The 26,597-nt window shown below is 36.1% G+C and overlaps 3 protein-coding genes across 3 annotated transcripts; all 3 read right to left on the reverse strand.

Annotated features, from left to right (window-relative positions):
* Window positions 1-305: 305 nt before the first annotated feature.
* On the reverse strand, window positions 306-8,533 carry LOC141585885 (7-deoxyloganetin glucosyltransferase-like). The gene is made up of 2 exons (XM_074406955.1): window positions 7,908-8,533; window positions 306-1,446 (listed from the first exon to the last, which is right to left on the reverse strand). The coding sequence occupies exons 1-2, from the start codon at window positions 8,425-8,427 to the stop codon at window positions 509-511; spliced, it is 1,458 nt and encodes a 485-aa protein (XP_074263056.1). The 5' UTR covers window positions 8,428-8,533; the 3' UTR covers window positions 306-508.
* Window positions 8,534-15,531: 6,998 nt separating this feature from the next.
* Window positions 15,532-18,188, reverse strand: LOC141585888 (7-deoxyloganetin glucosyltransferase-like). The gene is made up of 2 exons (XM_074406958.1): window positions 17,550-18,188; window positions 15,532-16,492 (listed from the first exon to the last, which is right to left on the reverse strand). The coding sequence occupies exons 1-2, from the start codon at window positions 18,067-18,069 to the stop codon at window positions 15,555-15,557; spliced, it is 1,458 nt and encodes a 485-aa protein (XP_074263059.1). The 5' UTR covers window positions 18,070-18,188; the 3' UTR covers window positions 15,532-15,554.
* A 2,361-nt stretch (window positions 18,189-20,549) lies between these two features.
* LOC141658448 (7-deoxyloganetin glucosyltransferase-like) lies at window positions 20,550-22,671 on the reverse strand. The gene is made up of 2 exons (XM_074465395.1): window positions 22,161-22,671; window positions 20,550-21,549 (listed from the first exon to the last, which is right to left on the reverse strand). The coding sequence occupies exons 1-2, from the start codon at window positions 22,669-22,671 to the stop codon at window positions 20,612-20,614; spliced, it is 1,449 nt and encodes a 482-aa protein (XP_074321496.1). The 3' UTR covers window positions 20,550-20,611.
* Window positions 22,672-26,597: the final 3,926 nt, after the last annotated feature.

Genomic DNA, 26,597 nt, shown 5'->3' on the forward strand with positions numbered 1-26,597 from the left:
AGATAAAAATTGAGCTATTAACATCTTTCTTTCTTCAGTAGATCTCATGAAAACCGTCTCCTACTAATTTAGTGGGAGACATAATAAGGAAACAAAAATTCAGTAAGTCCCTCACACAATCATGTGAGAGGTCTATCAATATCAATAACGCTATTGAGAAACCGTCTCTCCGTAGTTTTTGTGTTCTTTTAATTAGGAATAAAACAGAACGCACGGTCAATATCATGGCATATTTCTTGCTTACCTCTTATGTTCATTGTGAGAAATATTGTAATCAAAGTTAAACAAACAGATTAACAACTCGAAAAAACTAAATATATTCAATGACGGATCTAATTTTTTTTTTTTTTTCAAAGTACACATGAAAATATTACTATTTCACAGTAAAAAAACACAAATTTTATTTCCTTGACCATAAAATAATACAAATTACATAAAAAAAATCATTTTCTTGTCATGATACATGTAGATGTAGAAAGAGCAAGTAATTAAACTTGATTATGGTTGTTCACTTGGGTGATTGAAGTACTTTGATAACATTGTCAATATTAGCATAGGAAGAACCATAGGGAGATGCACATGCCTCTTGTGCCAAAATTTTCAATTCCATTACTTTTTTCTTCATCTCCTTCCCTTTTTCGCCCGTCATCAATTCTCTAACTTGCTTCTCAACCGCGTCCCTCTTCACATTCGTGTCAATTTCCATCCCGATTCCCCATTTGTTGCAACAATACCAACAATTAGTCTGTTGTTCCGCAAAAAAGGGCCAACATATCACAGGCACACCCTGGCTTATACTCTCTGTTAACGAGTTCCAACCACAATGTGTCAAAAACCCTCCTACAGCAAGGTGACCTAAAACTTTTTCTTGGTTACACCAACTCGCTATCAGTCCTCTCCCTTTGACCACCTCTAAGAATTCGGGTGGAAGCACGGCCGAATCCCCAAAGATTAGATCCGGCCTTGTGATCCACAAGAATGGTTGGTGGCTATTTGCAAGTCCCCATGCAAATTCCACCAATTGATCATTTGTCATGACTGTAACACTCCCGAAATTCACGTAAACCACAGAATTAGGGTCGTATGAATCGAGCCATTCTAGACAATGTGGGTCTTCTTTCCAAAGACTTGAAGTTAATGATTTTGTTTCGTCGTTGTTAGCTTGAATTGGGCCTAGTAGGAACTCAATTGGGCCTAAGTTGTACAATGGGGGGAAATCGTATGAGAGAGCTTCAAGAGCGCCGTGTTCTATGGCATCGTATGAGTTGAAAACAATGGCGGATGCGCGTTTTGAGTGGTGGATTAGTCTTCGAACGTAGTTAAACATGAAATCATCAGGGTTTGTTGTTCTGATAAAACTCGGCATGTCGCGAAATCGAATGTTTTCCATGCTTGGAATCCAGTCTAGGACCTGGTCCAGATCACCATTTGTGTGGAAGTTTTCATCTACATTAACACAATTATTCATCATATATTGTTAATTTGAAACTTGTATTCTTGTAACAACGTTACTTAAGATTGATCAATATTTCATAAGCAACTAAGCAAGAGACATTACAATATATCCTTTATGTCATTTATTTGTTTATCTTTATAATATCTGTGAGGAGTATATATTTTAGTCAAGTTTAAACAAATAATTAAGACGAAATGAGTAACACTCAGTATTAAACGGAAGATTATTGGTCCCTAAAAATTGAGTCTAGTGGTAAAGTCGCTCAATGCCTGAGTGGCTAAGTGTGACGATCCGCACACTTGAGCCCTTAGATTTATTTTATGCTTATGTAATTTCATTTTCCTTGTACATTTGTAGCAAGTATTTTCTTAGTAGTTTTAGAATAGGTTTCCATAAATAGGTATATCGCTATTCTGAACTAAACTTGTAAATTCAATGTATCCTGCTACCAGGACCAAATAATCAAATTTCCCTCTTTGAGAGGTGCTAGTCAATGAAAAACCGCTTCTCATCCAAAAGCTTGTTGTTGCTTGTTGCTTGCTTTCAATAATCGTATTGCTTACTTTTATTGCTTTCGTGTCTTAGGACTTGATAATCGTGACTAGGATTCCCGACACACACCCCCGAGACCCGAGTATCGTGCTAGTGGGCGATCCCTCACTAGTACGAAGAGCCTTGTCGCTTACATCTTGCCTAGAGAAGGGGCAAAGGTGCGCCGCGGTCGGCAAAAAGTAGCGGACCGTGACATTTGGTATCGAGCCGGTCTTCGGACGGGCGTCTCGTAAGCCGCATTTGTTTATCGAGATCGAGAAAATGGGCGAAACAATCGAGGACCGAGTGGATGCCTTAGAGGACGCAATCGACGTCAAGCTTCCCAAACTCGAGGACATCGTGATGCGGATGGCCGCGAGCCTCGAGGAGTTGCAAAAGACGGTTTGTGACCTTGAGACGAAGGTAGACGGGATGGACATTCGCATCAAGCGATCGGTGGTGCGATCCCCGACGACCGGGAGGAAGAGATCAATCATCTGCACCGAAAGGTCGAGATGTTAGAGAACACTTGTGCCACGCTCGTGAAAGCGGTGGGCAATGACGGGAAATCTATGGGGAGCCATAAGGTGAAGGCACCCCCACCTCGTGCCTACGATGGGGCGAGGGATTCGAAAGCGGTGGATAACTTTATCTTCGATATGGAGCAATACTTCCGAGTAAGTGGGCTCGACGAAGACGCGGAAGTTGTCACGGCAAGCATGTATCTAGTCGACGATGCCAAGATGTGGTGGAGGGCTAGGTACAAGGAAATCGATGCGGGCACGATTACGGTGACATCGTGGGCCGACTTCAAGAGGATCTTGAAGGATCACTTCTACCCCGAGAACACGGAGTTTGTTGCTCGGAAGAAGTTGAAGGAAATCAAGCACACCAAATCAATCCGGGAATATGTGAGGGAATTCTCAGCGTGCATGCTCGAGATTAGCGAAATGTCCGAGACGGATAGGACATTCGAGTTCATTGACGGGTTGAAGAGGTGGGCACAACAAGAGGTCATGAGGCAGAATCCCAAAACTCTGTCTTCGGCCATATCGGCTGCGGAGCGCCTACTCGACTTTCACGGAGAGCGAGAGGCACCAAGAGTGGTGGCACCAACGGGGAATACTGGTGCGTCACGAGTGGGTACAATGGACAAAGGCCACAAAACAAGCGCCATTTCCGTTGGGAACGTCGGTTCCGCTCGCAAGGAAGTCAAGCCCAATCGGCGAGCACTACAAACTCGCCCTCAAGCTCGTCTTCGAAGGCGGGAAACTCTACTGCTTCCACAACGAAGAGACCGTTCGCGTGTTTTGTGTGCAAGGGTCCTCACAAGATGACCGATTGTCCGAACAAAGCGGAGTTCAATGCCATGTTCGTGAAGATGCCGAAAGGGGCTCAAGAACGTCTTGATGGGGCGTTGGCCGACTATCACCAAGAGTGTAACGAAGACTCGAGTGATGGGGAAGACCAACCACGGATGGGCTCACTTCAACGGATCAGCGCGATGGGGAAATACGAAGATTCCTCCGCCAAGAAATCCAACGGGCTCATGTACGTGGACTTGATGGTGAATGGGAAGCAAGCACGAGCCTTGATCGACTCGGGCGCCTCCCCCAACTTTGTTACGAAAGAGGAAGCTGATCGGTTGGGGCTAGTTCTGCGGGATGCTAACAAATTGCTGAAGCGGTCAATGGGAAAATGAGACGCGTCCAAGGAGTGGCTAAGAAGGTCGGGGTCCAAGTGGGTGAGTGGGCAGGGGAGCTCGACTTCACCACCGTTCCGTTGGATGACTTCAAGTTAGTACTCGGGATGCAGTTCTTTCAGAAAGCATTGGTAGTATTGAAACCAAGTGACGGATCGATGCTACTAATGGGGTCTATCGTAGTGAATACGGTAGATGGCGACGAAGACAAGGGGCGATGTCGAATTTCGGCTATGAGGGTGATACCGATGCGAAACAAGGGATGCGACCTTGGAGAATGCCTAAAGGTTCGGTGGAGCCGAGGGCGAACAAGACCCAGGCTAACTACGATGCTAAGTGGCCGGGGGGACGAAAGAAGAGTCTACCCCCTCACCGAGGAGTAGACAATGAGGGCCGAGATGCCCAAAGAAGTAGGCCTCGTACCATCAGGGGCCGCGTCGATGTCTTTGAATCGACGTCCTGGTTTCGGGTCATCGACCCAAGAGATAAGGCCTCATACCATGGGGGCCGCGTCGATGTGTTGAATCGGCGTCCTGGTTTGGGTCGATCGACCCGAGAGAGAAGGCCTCGTACCATCGGGGGCCGCGCCGAAATGCCGATTCGGCGTCCGGGAGATCTCACATTCCCTTGAATGCGGTCTTTGAAGTGACGAGAGACAAGACGAAGGTCCGTTGGGGCGATTGGAGAAAGCCCGAGAGAGCACTTTTCAAGCAGCGGCAAAGTGGGCGTTCCCGAGAGACAAGGAGCACGTGGTGGACTTGGAGAACATGATGTTCGGCAGCTTCTATGTCAAGGAACTCCAGCCTATCCTTGAAGGGACGAAGAGGCGATCATTGTTTGGGACGAAGCGCACATTCAAGCCGAGTTGTACAAGCCAATCCCCAACACCGCATGGACAAATGAGCTCACCGAGGATGTCTCGGCGAAGCACCGTTCAAGATTTTTTGTGTTGCCGAGGGCGGCAACAGATTAGGTGGGGGAGAGTGTGACGATCCGCACACTTGAGCCCTTAGATTTATTTTATGCTTATGTAATTTCATTTTCCTTGTACATTTGTAGCAAGTATTTTCTTAGTAGTTTTAGAATAGGTTTCCATAAATAGGTATATCGCTATTCTGAACTAAACTTGTAAATTCAATGTATCCTGCTACCAGGACCAAATAATCAAATTTCCCTCTTTGAGAGGTGCTAGTCAATGAAAAACCGCTTCTCATCCAAAAGCTTGTTGTTGCTTGTTGCTTGCTTTCAATAATCGTATTGCTTACTTTTATTGCTTTCGTGTGCCGGACTTGATAATCGTGACTAGGATTCCCGACACACACCCCCGAGACCCGAGTATCGTGCTAGTGGGCGATCCCTCACTAGTACGAAGAGCCTTGTCGCTTACATCTTGCCTAGAGAAGGGGCAAAGGTGCGCGCCGCGGTCCGGCAAAAGTAGCGGACCGTGACACTAAGCGACTGTGGTTTATAATTCGCTCAGGCACTCTCACTACTACAATAAAACCTTATAGCGGCGCTTCTATTGCAACGCTTGGTAAGAAAACCGCTTAATTGGGTCAGTAAAGCCCAAAACTAAGGCGCTATTCTAGAAGCGCCCCAAGTCCTATATTCCCAATTCCCAAAATTGAAAACTCACAAACGCGGGACTTGAATTTCATTCAAGCGCCATCACTTCCTCTCGCTAAAACAAAAACCGTTCCAAGGAAATTAAAACTACAATTTTCATCGCCATTGAGGAATTCTACCGCTGTCATTGTGAGATTTACGGAAATAAACACTTGTCAAATATTGGAATTAGGTATGTATTCTATAATTTTTTTCCCATCATAGTTAATTGGGGGTTTCATAATTTTTTGACAAATTTGATTCTTTCTTTTTGTTACAACTTGGATTATGCTTACTGGATTAAGAAAACACAAGAGTTTTAGCCATTATACATATCTTTTCATTCGTTTTTAGCAAATCAAATAGAGTGCTTAGGTTTGCTTATGAATTTCCTGATAAATTAGGGATCTTTTTTTATTAGGGTTGTTAATTACGCTTTAATAAAAATTATGAAGATTTATGGGTTTGTTGATTCACTTTGATGGTTTGATTGTGCCAATAAGCGACGATATGCCTAATTTTGATAATTGCTGTTTGAGTCTCTTTTAGCAGGTATTGAGCTTGTGATGTGTTCACAATTTTTGGTCTCATATTGTATATGCCAGTGGAGATTTTTTTTTTTCTGGATTAATGGTGTGAGACTCTGCCTGGACACACTCATCAAATATGTTTAGATAGCTAATACTTATGAATCAATATTTTTCATTGTTCAGATAGCTCATTTTGATTAATACGAGTTAACTGTTTTGGCTGCTACATAGATTATTGAATACAAATTAACCTTGATATCCTTATTCTTTTTCAACTACTGCGTATATAATTACATAACCAAATGATGAGTTTATGAGCAGAACATACATTTTTGTTTATATGGTCAGATAATGTACAGGTATGTTCTAAGGTAAATCTTTACATAAACAAGCTAAATATTGGGATTAATTATGAGTATTATCCGTTACCTTTTAAAGTTCCTTATTTTCCTTCTTTTAAGTTTTGTATGTACTTCAATAATCATGGATTTTTTTTACATGTGTTAGGTGAAATTGCAAAAGCTAAGAGTTTAGGGGTTGACTGAAACTTACGGAGTAGCTCTTGTAAGGAGATTGTAATTGTAAGTCTTGTAACAATGACAGGAATAAGGTTTATATCTAAGTACGTTTTGATTATCAGTCTTGTGTTTGCTATAAGTGTGCTTATTTTTATGCATTTGTTTACTCCAATGCTACTCTTATCATTGATTTCAGGAAGCTCCAACTGTATCTAACATTGGAATGACATATTTCTTGAGAAAGTGCACCCAGTTCTCACTCTTGAACCGTAAGAGGTGAGTAAATGTAATGGAGTATTTCTGTATTTGTCAGAATCTTGTGTAGTCTAAAATAATGTGAGTTTGTTATTCTTACTATACTATAATTAAGAATGAGCTACTGGAGTTTATTTTGGGAGCACTTGAATTTCTGGTTTGGTACTAGTTTGATTTTTTCGTCTTTGTTGCTTGTTTCCGTTTCAAGACGGATTGTCCTCTTCGTTTGGTTGTGTACTCTGGCACTGATCCTATTCCAGTATGTGATTTTCTGCGTCTTGATCATTTAATATCAAATCTTAGTGTATGTAATTGTATCTTGAACTTTGATCATGGCCATATGTCCAAGAATGCTTGTTTTTAGAAGAAAACTTAATTACTGAACTTTGGTTGTATTAATTTTGCTTTTAATCTTTATTGCAGATTAGTGGTTGAAACAAGACAAGAAAATTTGCAATGAGGATGTGGAATGAAATTTCCAGATCAAGTAGAGTCATGGATTAGTACATAGGCTATATTTCTTGTATAGTTATTTTCTCATATTTCGACCGTGGATTGGAAAATGTATGGTATAGGATGCTTATATTATTAATATTTCAATACAAAGTTGAATTTACATTACTTCAATACAAAGTTGTCTATTGCAATTTTTCTTAGGCGTGGTTAGCGTATATTAGGATACTGTAATGGTTATTAGAAGATACCCAAAGAAAATTATCCTGGCACCTGAACCATCGTTGCCATAATGTAGCAATGCTTAAAATGCGCTGCCATTCTCTATGAAAAGCGCGTCAAATTTTGCGGTGCTTTTATTTAGTTTATACCGACGCTAATAATAAGCGTCGCAAAAAGTGTTAGCGGCACGAGCTAAGCCGGCGCTTTTTAGAGCGTCGGTAAAGCCCCTCCCGGTGCTAAATAGTGCCGCCAAAAGCCATTATAAAGCGTCGCTAAAATCCAGTTTTGTAGTAGTGATCTACGACTTATGTATATTTCTTTTGTTAAATCTTTCAAATATTAAAAAGGGTAGGTATTAGTCGTTGACCGGTGAGGATCCTCTGTCCCAATTTTGTGTCTCATACCGTGTCCACTCCATACACATTTCGACACATCAACACATTACCACATTTATTGCGTATTTTTTATTTGCAACAAGTGATATGTCAAGATGTGTATGAAATGAGATACAGAATAAGACATAAAAGTGGGACAGAGGATCCCCATTGATCGCCGATGGGGCCAACGACATCAACACAAAACTCGCGTAAACACATTTTCAATAATAAGTTATTTAAAGTAAGGCTAAAGCTAACCTTTAAAGGGAACAATATTCATCTCAGCAAGCTTATCATATTGAGCATACCCCAACAAACCACAAACACTAGCAGTCCAAAACATAACCTCGGGAACACCAAACTCCTCAGCCGCGTCAACCGTAAAAAACATGACCACGTCAGACACTATGCAGCTGACACGTGGCACATTTGGGTCTTCATTAAGCCTAGTCAACAATTCCTTAAACGGTCCGAGCCCAAGACGCTCGGTCGATTCACACAGAGACGGGACGTCCTGTGTCGTGTCACCCTCGGTTGGGGGCAATCCATCAGGGATTGCCTCAAACCGAAATGACGGGAGACCGTCTAGAGCATTTGGACCGAAGGAACGTAGGAAACGGTTGCGATTGTATTCGGTATTGACAAAGGTTATGTGAAAACCCTTAGAATGTAGGATTTTTGCAAGTTTTAGCATGGGCGTTATGTGACCTTGTGCTGGGTATGGAATGCATACTGCATGGGGTTTTTCATCGTTTGATGATGTTTGTAATGATCCCATTATTTTTTATGTATTTTGAAGAAAAAAACGTTAATTTTGGACGAAAATTTTAATTTCTGTAATGATTTGGGGTTCTTATTATGGGATGTTAGTTAAGTAGTTGGTTTGTGTGGTTTTGCATTTGGCAAGTGACCAGGTTTTATAGTATGGCAGAGTGTTGGTCGTGTTAGGACACGTAGGACGGTAAAGCTCTTCATTCATTAATTTTAACATTATTGTATTTTTTGAGAACTCGAATCCAAGATTTTTGGTGAAGTCTGAATATTTTTTTATCAATTGATTTAAGTGTTTATGGTTACTAATTTTATTTTATTTTAGAGTGTTATGTAAGATCAGGTTTTACATTGTGACAAGATCGTTCAATATTTAAAATACACATTTAATATAATAGGAGTAATACTAATAAATGAGTATTTATACGATAAACTCCGTATATTCTACATAAAATGTTCTTATTTTATAATTTATGTGTTTAAAATTAGAGGTCAAAAGTAAAAAGTCGGTTGAAATAAAAGAAGGTTTGCAATATGTCAAAAGAATGGGCCCCATAAATTGTGGAATACTCCGTATAACAAAGGAACGTATCGTCATTTTCGGTGTATAAACAGTGAGCGGATTCTTTGTTTCATTTTGTATCCCATCTTATATTTCATTATATTCTCTTTGTGGTAGATCATTAGTTTAATAGATATTGTTATTTATTTTTTTTATGTAAATGAGAACGTGTTGTAAGATTAAGCTAATGAAACAGGAGGTAAGGATACATAAATGGGAATGTGATCTCAACTCGTATAATTGCTATGCACATGATTTAGATGGACACTGACAAAAATAATTTAAGAAATGGGCACACTGATTTGATGTCGACGAAAAGGTTCTTTATCAATATTAATTGTATTATTAAATTTGTTGTTTCCATTTCATTTTTTTTTGAAGGCTACCGATATCCGTATGTAGTAGATGGGTTATTAGTAGATGTGTACCGTTTGACAGGGTGTTTTTGATGTCGACGATATAGGTCTTTATTAACCGTATGATGACATACCGACTACCGTCCGATAAATTTTCCGATATTGACTACCTTGGACTTTGTGTACCGAATGACCGACTGATTATGAGCTTTTCAGACCAACTTATTCGGCCGGTGAATTACCAACTTCCACAGATTGATCGGTAAATTCCATTTTCGACCAGTTTTATTGACCGATATATATATTTATAGTAGGTAAGTTTATAAAATCGACCAGTAATTATGTTTAGGGACCTTTTTTTTTTTTTTTTGAGAAAAGATCATTATCATTAATAAAAAGTCATACGACATCTACAACATATGCCAAGCTCAATCGGATACAAATCGATTACAACCATAGAAAATAAATTCTTGTTCAAAGAATGAAACAATTTCGCAATGTAGTCTCTATCATTGATTCGCCGCAAAAGGCTTTCATCCATAAGAGGGTCTCCGAATCTTCCTTGACGAGTATCCATTTCTTCTGATGTGATTGATTGTAGCCATGAATCGGACAAAATATGTAAAACCATATAACGATCTATAACAACGCCGATCTTTCACGACTTATTAGAAAACCGCAAACGAACAAGAAAACGAAAGCTCTCAAACTGAGAGAAGGACACCACCGATAGACGGGGACGGAGCCCTCAGAAAGAGAGACGAAACAAAAACGAAAGCGGAAATTAAACAAAAACATAAAGGAAAATAGATTGCAAACTATTGATTGAAAAATAAAGCAATTTTGGGGCTTACCATCGATTGATGATCGATGGGAGCCCCGTATAATTGATGGAGGCTAGGGTTTTTTAGAAAGAGTTTTTTTTAGAGAGAAGTAGTATGATAAGCAAGTCATTTTGAATAGGGGTGTTCTTGTTGTGTTACACCGTATTTTCATTTCATATTCATGTTCAAACAAGGTTAAATAGTTAATTTTGAGAGACTTATCATGAATACCTTCAAATATGACGTAACGTTTGCTGTATTTCTTGGAATAAAAAACCCACGTGTGAGTGTCTCTCTTCAGACTCATCTCGTCTACAGACTACAATCATCCCCTTAGAACGACTTCATTATACGCTCCCAGAAAACTAAAAACACATATATTTTCAGTTCAGATTGGATAATAATTTGTAAATAATAACCTGGGTTTAGGTCCCGTTAATAACGAATTCGCCCTTCAAGACAAAAAAAAACGGTTATTTTATGATAATATAAAAGGATCGTTTTCTATCATAATGTAGATACGAACTATTTTATAATTGGTTGTATCCCTACTATTAGACCTGTCAAACGGGTCGGGTCAGAATACGGGTCGGATCGAAAACGGGTCAAGTCATACGGGTCACAGGTTGGGTTAGAGTCAGAATACGGGTCAAGAAATAATTTCTAACCTCTTTTTTTAACGATTTTTTTAATCAAAAAAATAATTTTTAAAAATGTAAAACACATTTAAAATTTATATTTTAATCATATTCAATGTTTACATTAATTATATTGACATAATTATTAAAATATTTTTTTTTAATAATTTTTTTATTATTAAATATAATAAAAGTTATATAAAATTGACTTTTTAATTGTGTTTGTAATTTGAAGTAATAAAAAAAAAATTTAACTATTTTTTCAAATATAATATATAAATATTAATATTTTAATAAAATTCTTGATTTATCTTTGACCCAATGGGTCGATCCGTTAGGGTCGGGTCTCAACCCTAAAATAACATCATTTCGGGTTCGGGACAAACGGGTTGCCGGGACGAAATTTTCGAGTCTTGACGGTCAGATTTGCGGGTCGGGTCAGAATTTGACAAGTGAGCCCCTACCCATAATGGTACGAAAATATATCATAATGGACCTCTCTATTCTACACATTAAAATATGCAATAATGGAGTTGCATGTGCCGGAAAAGTTTGTTTAAATCTCTGCTCAACAACAGTACACCACATCTAGGATGGCAGTGATGTGAATCGAACTAACGTGATTACTTAATTAAATGCGTCCTTTTATGTGGGGATTTGTTAATTAATACTCACATTATATAACGTACCATAAAAATAGGAGGCCCATAAATTCACGACACTTATGTACTAAGCCACGTAAATTCTCAATTTATATCCCTATATTGCGGGCCCCACAAAAGTATTTTGCAGAGAGTAAAAAGGTTGCTTTGGGCATGTGACCAACATTTCCCGTGGATTAGTTCAAAGTACCCGCTGAAATATGGGCACCATAAAAATAAGTGCAATTGACAGGACGTGATATCGCACTGAGTTGTTTCTAGCTAGCTTGGGCAGTTAAGCCCTAATTTTTTTTTTCCTCAAATGGTGTTAACAAAATTATATAGCAAACTAGTTTTAATCCCGTGCAAAAATTGCACGGGGTTACTTATTAAACAATTGTTATTATTAAATTATGAATGAAGAAAATGTAGAAATATTGAATTTCAAATATACAAAATTATAAGTAAAATATCAATCGACAATATTGAATATAGTAAAGACAATAACATTAATACAGTCGTTATTACATGAGATGGTTTTACACGGTGAGACGATTTCGTTGTATATAAAAACAACTTACTTATTAGTACTCTGTATTAGACAGTGGCGGACCCAGGGGTGCGCACCCTTAATTGCAGGATTTTTTTTTTTATAAAAACAGTGAAATTCAAGTACCTATATTATTTCCGCCTATTATGTATCATTAATGTCAAGTCTCTTAGTTGGTTGTGCAAATGTCACTTAGGCGTGAGGTTGCGTGTTCAATCCCTCTCAGCCTCCATTCTCCCTCCCTTTGTTCCCATGTTTTTTATTTGGTGTAAATCGCTGACTACAACTTTCCTTTGTTTTTTTTTCCGAGGAAATTCGATTTCTTTTTTAATTTGGTGTAAATCCTCAATTTTCAAACTAACTTCTAAATTCCCTCTACCCATTTTTTTTTTAAATTAACTTAGATTGTTAGTTTCAAATTCTCTTTTATTGATTTGTATTATGAATTTTTTTTAACTTTTGTTTTGATTGTTTCTGAATTTTCATTGTGAATTATGTATTATATAACATATAATATTACGTTTCATTTTTTAGATTAATAAAAGTAGAAAAATACCATAACTTAAAAGTTTTATTTTTAATCCATAAAAAAAACACGTATAAAAACCCTCAATAGGTAGTACTCACAAGCTAGAGATAAAAAATACACCATTTTCATTAATTTCAAAATCTCAATAGTTTAAAAGACGATTTTTAACTTTTAGGATGATTTCAAATCCTTATTATTGGTAAAAAAAATTTGGCAAGATGTTTACTATGTAATGACAATGATGCAGTTGAATCATTTTTTTATGTTGTCCGAAGTTTTTCGTTTTTTCAAGTGTGCACTCCCATTCATAAACTCTTGGGTCCGCCACTGGTATTAGATAAATAGTTTATTTGTAGAAATAAACCGTCTCTCAGGGTGATCCGTCTTACTCTATAATTCATGTCAATCTAAATAGGCTGAATCACAAACTGATGGCTCAAAATCTAAATATGATTAAAATAGGCTTAAAATCCCAGTACATATCGCCAAAGCCCCCACTTTCACCTAATAGTAGTAAATCAGTAATGCTAACTTAACATACTTCACACGCCTCTTTCTCCTCTCTCTCTCTCTCTCTCTCTCTCTCTCTCTCTCTCTCATCAAACACACGGTCACCAGTCACCGTCATTATATCACTCCCTCAAACTCATTCTCTCACTTCAGTCTCAACTTTATCTCTCGTAAATCTCATGGATTCATATTCCCTATAATTTCTCTCTATAACCCTCATTCTTTAAACGATATATCATCTCCTTACTCGATAATGTTTACCTAATTGTCAATCTCTCTCACTATCAGCTATGTTGGTTTCATTTTTTGTTCATGTTTCTATGATTTTTTTCTATTCAATTTCTCATAGGTCTGATGGTTATTTTTCTAAAAGTTTATTTTTTAATTTTTTATAAATTATAAAATTATTAGTGAATATCATAGATCTAATGAGTATTGTTTTATTAAATAAAATTACTCAATATAAGTAAGTATGTGTTTTTAAATTTTATTCTTTTTACTTTATTTCGTTGCCTATATTATGTTTAAATTATTATTTTCATTTATTTAAAACTTATTTTCGTTAATTTTAAAAAATCTCATATTTTGAATGCAATCTTCCCCTTTTTTGAAGTTTCTTTATTTTATTTTTTTTGACAAAACAATAGAGTATTTCTAAGAACGGAAATCAAATCTATTAAATTTAAATGACTTGGATGTTTTCTGAAGAATATTTATCAATTAAATTCTTAAATCTTATTTTTTATATAAGTTTTTTATGGTTTAATGGCATATTTTTCCTATACTGAATTACAGGATTTTTAAAGAGAATTTTTTGAAATAAATTGTTAAATTTAGTTTTCGGATTTTTTTGATTATTTTAAAACAATTTTTTCAAAAAAATATAAGTAATTTTTAGATGTTAAATATTTGTTATCACTTTCTTGAGATCATTTAAAAGAATTAGATTATATTAATTCAAATTAGATTAGCTTAGATTATACGGAGTATTAATACATTGATTTTATTATAAAAATAACGTGCAAAATAAACTCAAAATCGTTTTCTTCGGAGTAATTTCTCAGATTTGAATTGGGTGGAGGAGATGAGAGGAGAGAGGGTAATTAAATGGTGTATAGAACATGGTGGGTCCTATATTAGCCAAATTTCTAAAAAATTTCAACCAATGAGAAGCCTTGAAAGAACCTAGCTTTTATACTAGGTAGATATCTAGCATTGAGTTGTCCACATGGAATTGAAAGGGAATCCGATACGGTTTTGAATAACATTAGTGACGAAGTCAGCTTGGACTCGAATGGAGCACAAGTTGAGTCGGACTCGATATCTAGTTATCTATGATAGAGGTGGTCAAATGTGTGTTTGGGCTAGACGCGCGTTGGGTTAGCATGATTGTTTTGGCCCACGGGTATGAGGGGTTCGCGGGTTTTGGGGTTTAATTGATTTAGGGATTTGGGGATTCTTAGAGTGACCCAATGAGGGTTATCTTGGTTTAGCATAAAGCGTCACTTAACAAGATGGAAAATAAGAAAAATGATGCTCGGGGTAAAAATACAGCGGTGATTGGGGAATATACATTGAAGTTTCGAGTTATTTGTAAAAACGTAAATAAGTGATAATAATTTGTAAAAATACGGATATACGTAACTACTATTGGGCCAATCACGGTTCTATAAAGATAGGCCCACCAGCAGGAGTGGTTGGCTCTTAAAAGCCCCATTGAAGTGGGACGAGTGGCGATTCGCTATCTTAAAACAACATTTTAATAACGGTTCGCTTTCACTTCCCATGCTTCAGGAACAATCGTAGAGCTTCATTCAATTTGCAAGATTTCAAAATATTAAACTACAACAAATCAGATCTTAAATAATTGGTAAACTTAATACTCCCTCGGTCCTCCGTCCCAGTTATTTATTTATCTTTAATTAAAATATCCCTCTTAAAGGACATAAAAAGTAAACAAATGAATAGAACGAAAAGAGTAGCTTATTCGCATGATTTTAATGGATGATGAGAAGATAATGGAATCAATGTACGAGGTACAATTATGGTATATCAAAGTGACGACCATGTAGGAATTTTAATTGCAAGATGTAGGAAGTATTATTTTACATTGTCTTGGCTTGAACGAATATGGCCTACCTTTTTTTTTTTTTTTTTACGTATGATGAATTGACGATTTAAACCTTTTTTTATAGGCAGTGAACTAACAACCATAAGTTGATAAACTCTCAATCATTTCCTCCGTATATCTTTCGTTAAAAATAAAACAAGTTAATATAAATGAATGGAACATATAGTAAGTTCATCTTTATTCCAAGATATATATATATATATAGACACAATAAAAAAAAATTATTCATGCAAATACTGAGTATTACACATATATATAACTATATACGTGTATTTTTCTAAGACCACGCGAACAAAAACACGTACGTGGAAGATAAATTGACGATATCGACCGTAAGTATCGACCATTTCTTATAGTAGTACGCTTGTACTTAGAAAACTTAATTGTTGATGTTTATTTTGGTGATAGAAGAACTTCGATAACATTGTCAATATTAGCATAAGAAGTACCATAAGGTGAAGTAGAGGCCTCTTCACCTAAAACTTTCCATTCCATAACCCTTTTCTTCATCTCTTTTCCTTTTTCGCCCTTCATTAATTCGCGAACTTGCTTCTCAACCACATTCCTTTCCACGTTCGAGTCAATTTCCATTCCGATGCCCCATTTGGTACAACAAAACCAACTATTAGTTTGTTGTTCCGCGAAAAAAGGCCAACATATCATAGGCACACCTTGACTTATACTTTCTATAATTGAGTTCCAGCCACAGTGTGTCAAAAACCCTCCTATAGCACGGTGACCCAAGACTTTCTCTTGGTTACACCAACTCACTATTAGCCCCCTCCCTTTCACCTCCTCCAAAAACTCTGGTGGAAGCACGGCAGAATCCCCTGAAATTATATCCGGTCGTGTAATCCACAAGAATGGCTGGTGGCTATTTGCGATCCCCCATGCAAATTCCACCAACTGATCATTCGTCATGACTGTAATACTTCCAAAATTCACGTAAACAACAGAATTATGGTCGTAAGAATCGAGCCATTCTAGGCAATGTGGGTCTTCCTTCCACAGAGTTGAAGTTAATGATATTGTTTCCTTATTGTTAGCTTCAATTGGGTCTAGGAGAAACTCCAATGGGCCTAAGGTGTATAATGGGGGAAAATCGGGCGAGAGAGCGTTAAGGGCGCCATGTTCTAAGGCTTCATATGAGTTGAAAATAATGGCGGATGCGCGTTTTGCGTGGTTAATTAGTCTATGAACGTAGTTAAGCATGAGATCATCAGGGTTTGTTGTTCTGACAAAACTCGGCATGTCGCGAAGTCGAATGTTTTCCATGTCTGAAATCCAGTCTAGGACCTGGTCCAAATCACCATTTGTATGGAAGTTTTCATCTGCATTGACAGAATTATTTCATTAAATATTATTAATTTCAACCTTCTTGTAATATAATGTTACAAAAGATAAGATTTCCGTGTTTCAAGATGTAAAGGACATGAATACAATATGCAGCACTCAATATTAAATGAAAGATTTAATATGGTCTCAAATACAAAAAAGATTTAATATGGTCCGAAAATTTCGTTAAAAATCTCTATGGTCTCAAATACAAAAAAGAAGTCATGGGCTAAGTGTTACTAAGGCTCTCTTTGATAAAATTAATTTAAAGGTTAGCAGAAAATGGAAAAGATAATAGAAATCTGAAAAGATAACTGATAAGGTAGCTGAGAATTAGCAACTGATAAGATAACTGATTATATAAAAATGCGTTTGGCAAACTAGCTAAAAAGGTAGATAATCTTGATAAAGTGACGTAAAAAGAAATGATAATTATTTAATATTACTCCCTCCTATTCACAATAAACTTCTCCTTTCAATTTGACACAAAAATTAACGAAAAACACTACCCACCATATAAAATAAATTTGGACTACACAAATACACTACTCCACTTTACAATTAAATTTAGACAACACAAATACTTACCAAAAAAGGAAATATGGAAGTTTTTGTGAATAGACGGAAAAGGAAATAAGGAAGTTTATATTGAATAGGAAGGAGTATAAATTAAAGGGGTAAAAAATGGAAGATATATAACTCATTTCAGCTACCTGATTTCTCAAATACTACCTGAGTTAACATTTCATTTCAGGTGTCTTATTTGGTTAAATAAATTACTTAATAAACACTTGCAAAAACAAATAAGGTAACTGAAATTTTAGTCAAATAAGCTATCTGAAATAGTTTGCCAAACAGAACCCAATTCGGTACATGTAATGAACAGAACAAAAATGAGAGAGTAATATTTTTTTCGGTATAATAAGAGGAACTACAAATGCGATTTTAATGTTATAACAGGTTTTGAATCCAGATCATGAGAATCAATCTCTAATAACATTACCAACTAATTTAGTTGACATCTCTAAACGAGAGAGTAAGATAGAAGTATACCTTTGAAGGGAACAATTTTTCTATCAACAAGCTTCTCAAATTGAGCATACCCCAACAAACCACACGCACTAGCAGTCCACAACAACACCTCCGGCACACCAAACTCCTCCGCGGCATCAAGCGCAAAAAACATTACCACGTCAACCACTATACAACTGACACGTGGCACACTTGGGTCCTCATTAAGCCTAGTCACCAATTCCTTAAACGGCTCGAGCCCAAAACGCTCGGTCGATTCGCACAAAGACGGGATGTCCTGTGTCTTGTCACCCTCGGTTGGGGGCAATCCGTCAGGGATTGCCTCAAATCGAAATGACGGGAGACCGTCTAGAGCATTAGGACCGAAGGAACGTAGGAAACGGTTGCGATTGTATTCGGTATTGACGAAGGTTATGTGAAAACCCTTAGAGTGTAGGATTTTTGCAAGTTTTAGCATGGGAGTTACGTGACCTTGTGCTGGAAATGATATGCATATTGCATGGGGTTTTTCATCGTTTGATGATTTTTGTTGTGAGGCCATTGTAGTATTTCTTTACGTGTTTTTAAAAAAAACGTAAATTTCAGACCGATATTTTAATTTCTTTATTAGTTGATTAGGAGATTGAATTTGGGATGTTAATTTGTTGCTGTATGTATGTTATTTTGCATTTGGCATGTGACCAACTTTTATAGTATGGGAAGTGTTGATCGTGTTAGGGTTACTAGGGTGGCAAAGATCTCAATCATGAGTTTTAGCACGGTAAGTGTTCTTATTCTAAATTTATTTGCTTGGTGGTTGTGCGTTCTACGTGTTAGAGTATAAAATTTATCTTGGTACTCCAACCATTAGCTTAAGTTTTTGGTTGAGATGGTTTATTGACATGGTATCAGAGTTTAAAGTGGAATATTAGCCCCAGATATGGGGAGACCTGCAGTTGCATTCACACTTCAAGCTCAAAGGACATTCGTGTGAAGGGGCGTGTTAGAGTATAAAACCGATCTTGAGACTCCAACCATCAGCTTAAGCTTTTGGTTGAGATGGTTTCTTGACAGATCGGTTTTATACTCTAACAGTACGGATTCTAAAATAATTGGCTAAATGTATGATGTGTAAAGACGTTTTAGCTTTAGTTATTACGTCTATGTAAGTACTCCTCTGTCCTAATTATTTATTTTTTTTTTATTTTTTTTTTCAGTTCGTCCAAAACTAATGTTGGACTTTAATCTGCTAAATATATAGGCCATAGTAAATAAAAAGTATAGATACTAAATAACATATATTTAAGTATTCCGATCCCTCCGTCTCATTGTTTGATTATTACTATTAAAAATAATACAATATAACTCAAAATAATACAAATAAGTATGGTTAAATTTGAGTTTTGACGTCAAGTATTTAAAATATAATCTATAAACTTTAAAAAGCTCGGAACGTTGATGAAACTGACGAATCTGAATATATTATCTCTAGTTGTTTTGGTGTACGATCCTATATGGTGTCTTTTAAAATGTGACCATTTTATATCTCATTCAATTTGTCGAAATAATCCGTTGTTTATCAAATAGGGCCTAAATCTGTCATTTATGATCTGCTTTTGCAATCTGTTTATGCTGAAATTAATCTGCGGTTTATCAAGCAGGGCCTAAATCAAACGGAGTAGTAATTTGAATGAGGAATTACGCTTTCTTTTCGAAGGTGCTAGAAAAGGTTCGACAAAAGTTGGGCAATCATCCAATTTGAGAAAAGAATTAGTTAAGATTTTATGGACTTTCCGTGATGTATTGTATAAATTCAGATATCTTTTCCATTGGTCTAATTTCTTTGCAAAACTTTATTCAATTATGGACTTTTTTTTTTCATAACTTTTTCATAAGATACACTTCCTCTAAAAAAACACAAGCTCTCTCTTTTTTTCATGATCTCAAAAAATAGTTCTTCCCAAATTTATCTTTTTTTTTTATGAAGCTCTATTCTCATATCACACAAATAACAAATACGTATTGTTGACTGAATTAAATGTATGCATATTTTTGATGAATTAATTGAGTTTTCCAATTAGGGTTTTGATTTTCTGAATAATTGGGTTTTTTTCTTAATTAAATTCCTCAATTAAATTTCTAATTAGATAATCTATTTATGAGATTGGCAATATGGCATATGGTTATTGTAATAGAATTCCAACTGCGGTACAATGAATTATGCGGAACAAAGGACAAACTATGCATGGCCTAAATGATGGTATAAATGTAGCTCTAAGTTCCTAAAGATACTAAAATTTGTTGTAGTCATCATTTTGAAATCTTGGAAGTGTGATCATGTGAGGTGTGGGAATGTTGGTGGCAGTAGGGGTGAGCAAAAATATACGAAACGGTTTTAATATACGGATACGATACGGTATACGGTTTCAATTAAACGAATTTCTGTATATACGATACGGATTTCCGTATATACGATACGGTTTTCAAAAAACCGTATCGTATCCGGGTCGGGCAAAAACAAAACCGGGTATACGGTTTCTGATACGGTTTTTGAAAAGAAATAAAAAAAACCAAAAATATCTTACAAAAACTAAATAATTTAACCAAAATCACTTTAACTTGTCCACTCTCTTTTTCCCTAATGCATTTGTATAATGAATATTAAAATTTTGATTTTTTTAATATGTAACCTATTATTAAATTTAAGCTAGGGTGTACCAGTTTTATCGCGTATGCAATAAATTAAACAACAAACAACTGAAATCCGTATCCGGGTATACGAAAACTGGGTATACGGAAAACCGGGTATACGGAAACCGGGTGTACGGTTAAACCGGGTCGGATCCATATCGACAAAATTGTGAATTTAAAAACCGTATACCCGATACGATTTTCAAAACCGTATCGGGTAAACGGTTTTGCTCAGCCCTAGGTGGCAGTGGAGGAGGAGGGGAAATAAGAGCTAGCTATTTCGCATTTAAAAAAACAGAGATTTTATTTCTTTAACCATAAAAAATAAAATAAACGTCTTCGATCCGGTGTTCCACGACACATGAACCGTATACGTGATATAAGCACAAGTAATTAAACTTGATCATAGTTGTTCACTTGGGTGATTGAAGTACTTTGATAACATTGTCAATATTAGCATAGGAAGAACCATAGGGAGATGCACATGCCTCTTGAGCCAAATTTTTCAATTCCATTACCTTTCTCTTCATTTCCTTTCCTTTTTCCCCCGTCATCGACTCTCTAACCTGCTTCTCAACCGTCTCCCTCTTCACATTCGTGTCGATTTCCATCCCGATTCCCCATTTGGTACAACAGTACCAACAATTAGTCTGTTGTTCCGCGAAAAAAGGCCAACATATCACAGGCACACCATGATTTATACTCTCTGTTAACGAGTTCCAACCACAATGCGTTAAGAACCCTCCTATGGCAGGGTGACCCAAGACACTCTCTTGGTTACACCAACTAGCTATTAGCCCCCTCCCTTTCACCTCCTCCAAAAACTCGGGAGGAAGCACGGCCGAATTCCCTGAAATTATATCTGGCCGTGTGATCCACAAGAATGGTTGGTGGCTGTTTGCGAGCCCCCATGCAAATTCCACCAACTGATCATTCGTCATGACTGTAATACTCCCAAAATTCACGTAAACAACAGAATTAGGGTCGTAAGAATCGAGCCATTCTTGACAATGTGGGTCTTCTTTCCATAGACTCGAAGTTAATGATTTTGTTTCTTCGTTATTAACTTCAATCGGTCCTAGGAGGAACTCCAATGGGCCTAAGGTGTATAATTGGGGGAAATCGGGCGAGAGAGCGTCAAGGGCGTCATGTTCTAAGGCGTCGTATGAGTTGAAAATAATGGCGGATGCGCGTTTTGTGTGGTTGATTAGTCTTCGACAGTAGTTAAGTAAGTAATCATCAGGATTTGTTGTTCTTATAAAACTCGGCATGTCGCGAAGTCGAATGTTCTCCATGCTTGGAATCCAGTCTAGGACCTGGTCCAGATCACCGTTTGTGTGGAAGTTTTCATCTGCATTGACACAATTATTCATCACATATTGCTAATTTGAATCTTGTATTCTTGTAATATTTGTGTGCAGTATATTTATTAAAGTTAAACAAATGATGAGTGAGACAGAATAAACGAATAACACCTCGTATTGATTGGAAGTCTGGTCCTTCAAAAGATAATTTTATGAAAGATATTTTTTATAACAAAACTAAATATATTTATTTTATCTTCAAATTTTATATTTATCTTATTTTAATGTATTTACTATCAACGTTTTAAAAGTTTGACTTTTAAAAGTAAATGAGTACGTTGAATTGAATAAGATGAACTACTGATGAAGTATTGATTTTCTAATTTTATTTTATTTTCTCATTATTTTATAGGATGAAGTTAAACTTGGACTATCACTTAGAAAAATATAAAACAAAAATTAAGTTTGGTAAAAGTCGCTCAGTGCCTAAGTGGCTAAACGACTTTGGTTCAAACCGCCTGAGGTACTCAACGACTTATTTATTTTCCTTTTGTTAATATTCTAATACTAGAAAATAGAAATAATATTAGTTCATGAGGCGAAAGCTAAAAGCCAATATTTTTTCGCTAATAAGTTTAATCTGAAGCTAAAAGCGTACCTTTAAAGGGAACAATATTCATCTCAACAAGCTTGTCATATTGAGCGTAACCCAACCAACCACAAACACTAGCAGTACAAAACATAACCTCGGGAACACCAAACTCCTCAGCCGCGTCAAGCGTAAAAGGCGTGCCTGCGTCGGACACTATGCAGCTGACACGTGGCACACTTGGATCCTCATTAAGCCTAGCCACCAATTCCTTAAACGGTCCGAGCATTAGATGCTCGATCGAATTGCACAGAGACAGGACATCCTGTGTCGAGTCGGCCTCGGTTAGAGGCAATCCGTCAGGAATTGCCTCAAACCGGAAGGACGGGAGACCGTCGAGAGAGTTTGGGCCGTTGGAACGTAAGAAACGGTTGCGGTTGTACTCGGTATGGACGAAGGTTATGTGAAATCCTCTAGAGTGTAGGATTTTGGCAAGTTTAAGCATGGGAATTATGTGACCTTGTAGTGGAGATGGTATGCATATTGCATGAGGTTTTTGATCGTTTGACAATGTTTCCATTATGATTTTGTGGTTTTGCATTTCGCAAATGACCAGCTTTTATAGCATGGCAATGTGTTGGTATTTTGACCCGTTCCCTTTTTAGAATATGATTGTCTAAGCAGTGGCGTAGCCACATAGAAGGACTCTACAGCTTTCCGACTAACGTATTTTCATCATAAAATTTTGTCAGACTTGAAAATATCAATACTATATATTAATTCCAGAAACCAAGGGACTTCAATGTAATTAAAGAAAGTTATACAAATTAATTATACTATATAGTTTTTAATCACTAGAACCGTGTGATGGACCCGATTAAGGGATCTCAATGCAAATATTATATATTTTGGGTTAAAATTAAATTATATAAAAGCTTGATAATTTTCCTAAACATTTGTAAGAGACTAAAAGATGGTCAATTTCCTTAAAACAAAATAATTAATTAAGATGGTCAATTTCCTTAAAATAAAATAATTAATTAAGATGGTCAATTTCCTTAAAATAAAATAATTAATTAAGATGGTCAATTTCAAGGAGACTAATAAAACAAAGAAGATGCTTGGTAATTTTTCTAAATATTTATAGAAGACTAGAAGATGGTCAATTTTCTTAAAATAAAATAATTAATTAGTATAAACATGCACACGTATGGTATTAATTATTCATCATAAAATTATATATTAAATTTAAAATCTATGCAATTTTATTAAACTTTATTATAGTTTATTAGATGTATAGAGATGTTAATTATTTAACATACAAAAATATAATATAAGTAGGTTATAAATAATTCAAGTTAGATTCCATAATATATAATATTGCATAATTGTTTCGATTTGATTTAATGCATATATGTAATATATTTATATAAATATATAATCCTCTTAAAATTGCATGCCTAAGTAGTATACGTAATTTCGTCAATAAAAAAAAGAATTGTAGTAACATTGGATATAGTTATATGATAATAATCACTCATTTGAATAGTAAAAGTAACAATATTATCAGCGATATTAGTGAAAGTGGTAGAAACAACAACGAGAGTAGTGAAATAATCAATATTAATGCGGCAATAGTGAAAGTAACAATAATTACGGCGGGAGTAGTGAAATTATCAATATTAATGCGGCAGTAGTGACAGTAACAATATTAATGCGGCGGTAGTGAAAGTAACGATGATTACGGGCAAGTAGTGAAATGTTAATACTATTGTTTCATTAATAAGAGTAAAATATTAATAGCGGGAGTAGTGAATTTGTCTCAAAATTTATTTTATCGTAACTTTAAAATATGTCATAGAAAATAGATTAATGATAAATTTATGGGTTATGCAACTTTAAGTAATTTTATTCAATGAAAAAAAAATTAATGGTAAGTAGAGGTAGCCCGGGCGAAGAAATCAATTTCCTTAAAATAAAATAATTAATTAGTATAACCATGTACACTTATTCTATTAATTATTATCATCATAAAATTATATATTAAATTTAAAATTATATATTAAATTTAAAATCCATGCAATTTTATTAAACTTTATACTCCGTAGTTTATTAGATATATAGAGATATTAATTATTGCATAATTGGTTCGATTTGCTTTAATGCATATATGTAATATATTTATATAAATATATTATCAGCGAGATTAGTAAAAGTGGTAGAAACAACAACGAGAGTAGTGAAATAATCAATATTAATGCGGCAATAGTGAAAGTAACAATAATTACGGCGGGAGTAGTGATATTATCAATATTAATGCGACAGTAGTGACAGTAACAATAATTACGACGAGAGTAGTGAAAGTAACAATGATTACGGGCAAGTAGTGAAATGTTATTACTATTGTTTCATTAATACGAGTAAAATATAAATAGCAGGAGTAGTGAACTGATCTAAAAAAATTTCATCGTAATTTTAGGATATGTCATAGGAAAATATATTAATGATAAGTTTACGTGTTATGCAACTTTAAGTAATTTTATTTAATGAAAAAAAAAATAATGGTAAGTAGAGGTAGCCCGGGCGAAGCCGGGCACCAATACTAGTTAATAAAAGACCCGAATACAATTACATTAGAATTGACCCCACATCTAAACGATTTTGGCTCGCACATTTGTTTACTAATTATACTCCCTACTATTTACTATAGTTTTCCTTTTGTTTGTGGGCACGGATATTAAGGCGATAATAAAATAGGAGTAAAAGAGTTGGGTGAGGTTTGGTGATATGAGAGAAGGATGAATAAAATAAGAGTAAAAGTAGCGAAAAATAGAAAGGAGAAGAAAAATCTGAATAATCCGTTTTAGGAAATAGGGAAGATTATATAGTGAATAGGAGGGAGTATGTTTTATGAGGAGTATTTTAATAAAAATTAAACAAATAATTAGGGACAGAATGAGTATCTTTTCAAAATATAAAAAGTTTTTGAGTACATCTTTCAAGCATAAACAATAGTGATTCAATGGTATACAGTTATACACCGGACTACCGAAGATAGTAGCATATTAGAGCATCTTTAATGTTAAGCTAGTGTTATTGTAGTTTGTTTTGCCATATAACTTTAAGCAATATTGCTTGTAAGCTACATACCTCTCAATGGTCAGCTACATATAATTGAGCCAAAATTCTCTCCATTTTCTAAAAAGAAATGGAAAGACCATTACCTATCAACGGCCCAGATTCTATCCTATCAACATTGAACGGTTCACGATTTATGCAAAAAAATAAAGGGTTAATAGAGTATAGATGAGATAATATTATTAAATGGGTTTGTGAGAGGAAATGGAGAGGATCCTTGTTTCATACAATTGTAGCTTGAATCGACCCACTTAACAATAATCGATCAATAAAAAGAGAGCTACTTGAAATCATTCAATCAAGCATGTAGTTTGTGATACGAAAATTTACCCGAATTTTCGAAAGTAGCGGAAGCAATAATTTTTTTTTTTTTTTTGACAGCAACAAATAGTATAGCTTACATAAGAGCTCCCTGAGCAAGATTATGAGCTATCCTATTCATTCCCCTAGGACAGAAACTAAGAGAGCAACAATGAAAATGAGACGCAATAGACTTAATATCGTGGATAATACAGTTGATAGATGCAATTGGCTTCTCCGCTCCCGCAGCCTGCAAAACCAAGTTAAGACAATCCGTAACAAGTCTAACATGAAGGTACCCCTCGTACAAGGCCCATTTAAGCGCCATGATAGTTGCATGTCATTCGGCATGCAGGGCAGAAGAGGCAAACGAACGAGCGTGAGCAGTATTCCTTAAGGTTCCATTACCATCCAAAAAACACCACCCCATGCCAGCACTTCTATCATCCTTCCAAGCAGCATCACACTTGACGGTACAAACATTTCTGCACCCAGGTCCACCAACAATCCAAAAGGGGAAGGAGTTTCTAATCCTCTTAGCTAACCCAAAATCAGGGGAGGAGTCCAGCCAAGGACGCTCTAAGGAGGCTAGCATCCTTACTGCACACAACCTCCTTCATACACTGAATGTCACCAAGAATAGAGAGAAGAACACTCATAGGCCAATGACGACGATTCTTGAAGACCATATCATTCCTGCAACACCAAATTCTCAGGGTAGCGATTAGGGGGAAAATGAGGGAGTTAGGATCTGGGCCACTTAGGAAATAAGTAACCCAGTTAATGACCCAAACCCTAGCATCAATGTCCACTCCTCCCGTGATTTTAAGACCTAAAGGGCAGCCAAACCATAGAGCCTTTGCAAAGCTACAATCTCTAAACAGGTGAGAAATAGATTCCACACAAGGAGACGAGCTATCACAAAGAGTACAGGAGGAGCGCCAATTCATTTTTCGTCTAAGGAATTCAGAACCCACTGGAAGGGCATTAGCCATAAATTTCCATAAGAACACCTTTAGTTTGTTAGAGATAGGCAACTTCCAGAGCTTAGATCTGCAAAAAGCCACA

Source organism: Silene latifolia, chromosome 6 (assembly GCF_048544455.1).
Source record: "Silene latifolia isolate original U9 population chromosome 6, ASM4854445v1, whole genome shotgun sequence".
NCBI classification, from domain to species: domain Eukaryota; kingdom Viridiplantae; phylum Streptophyta; class Magnoliopsida; order Caryophyllales; family Caryophyllaceae; genus Silene; species Silene latifolia.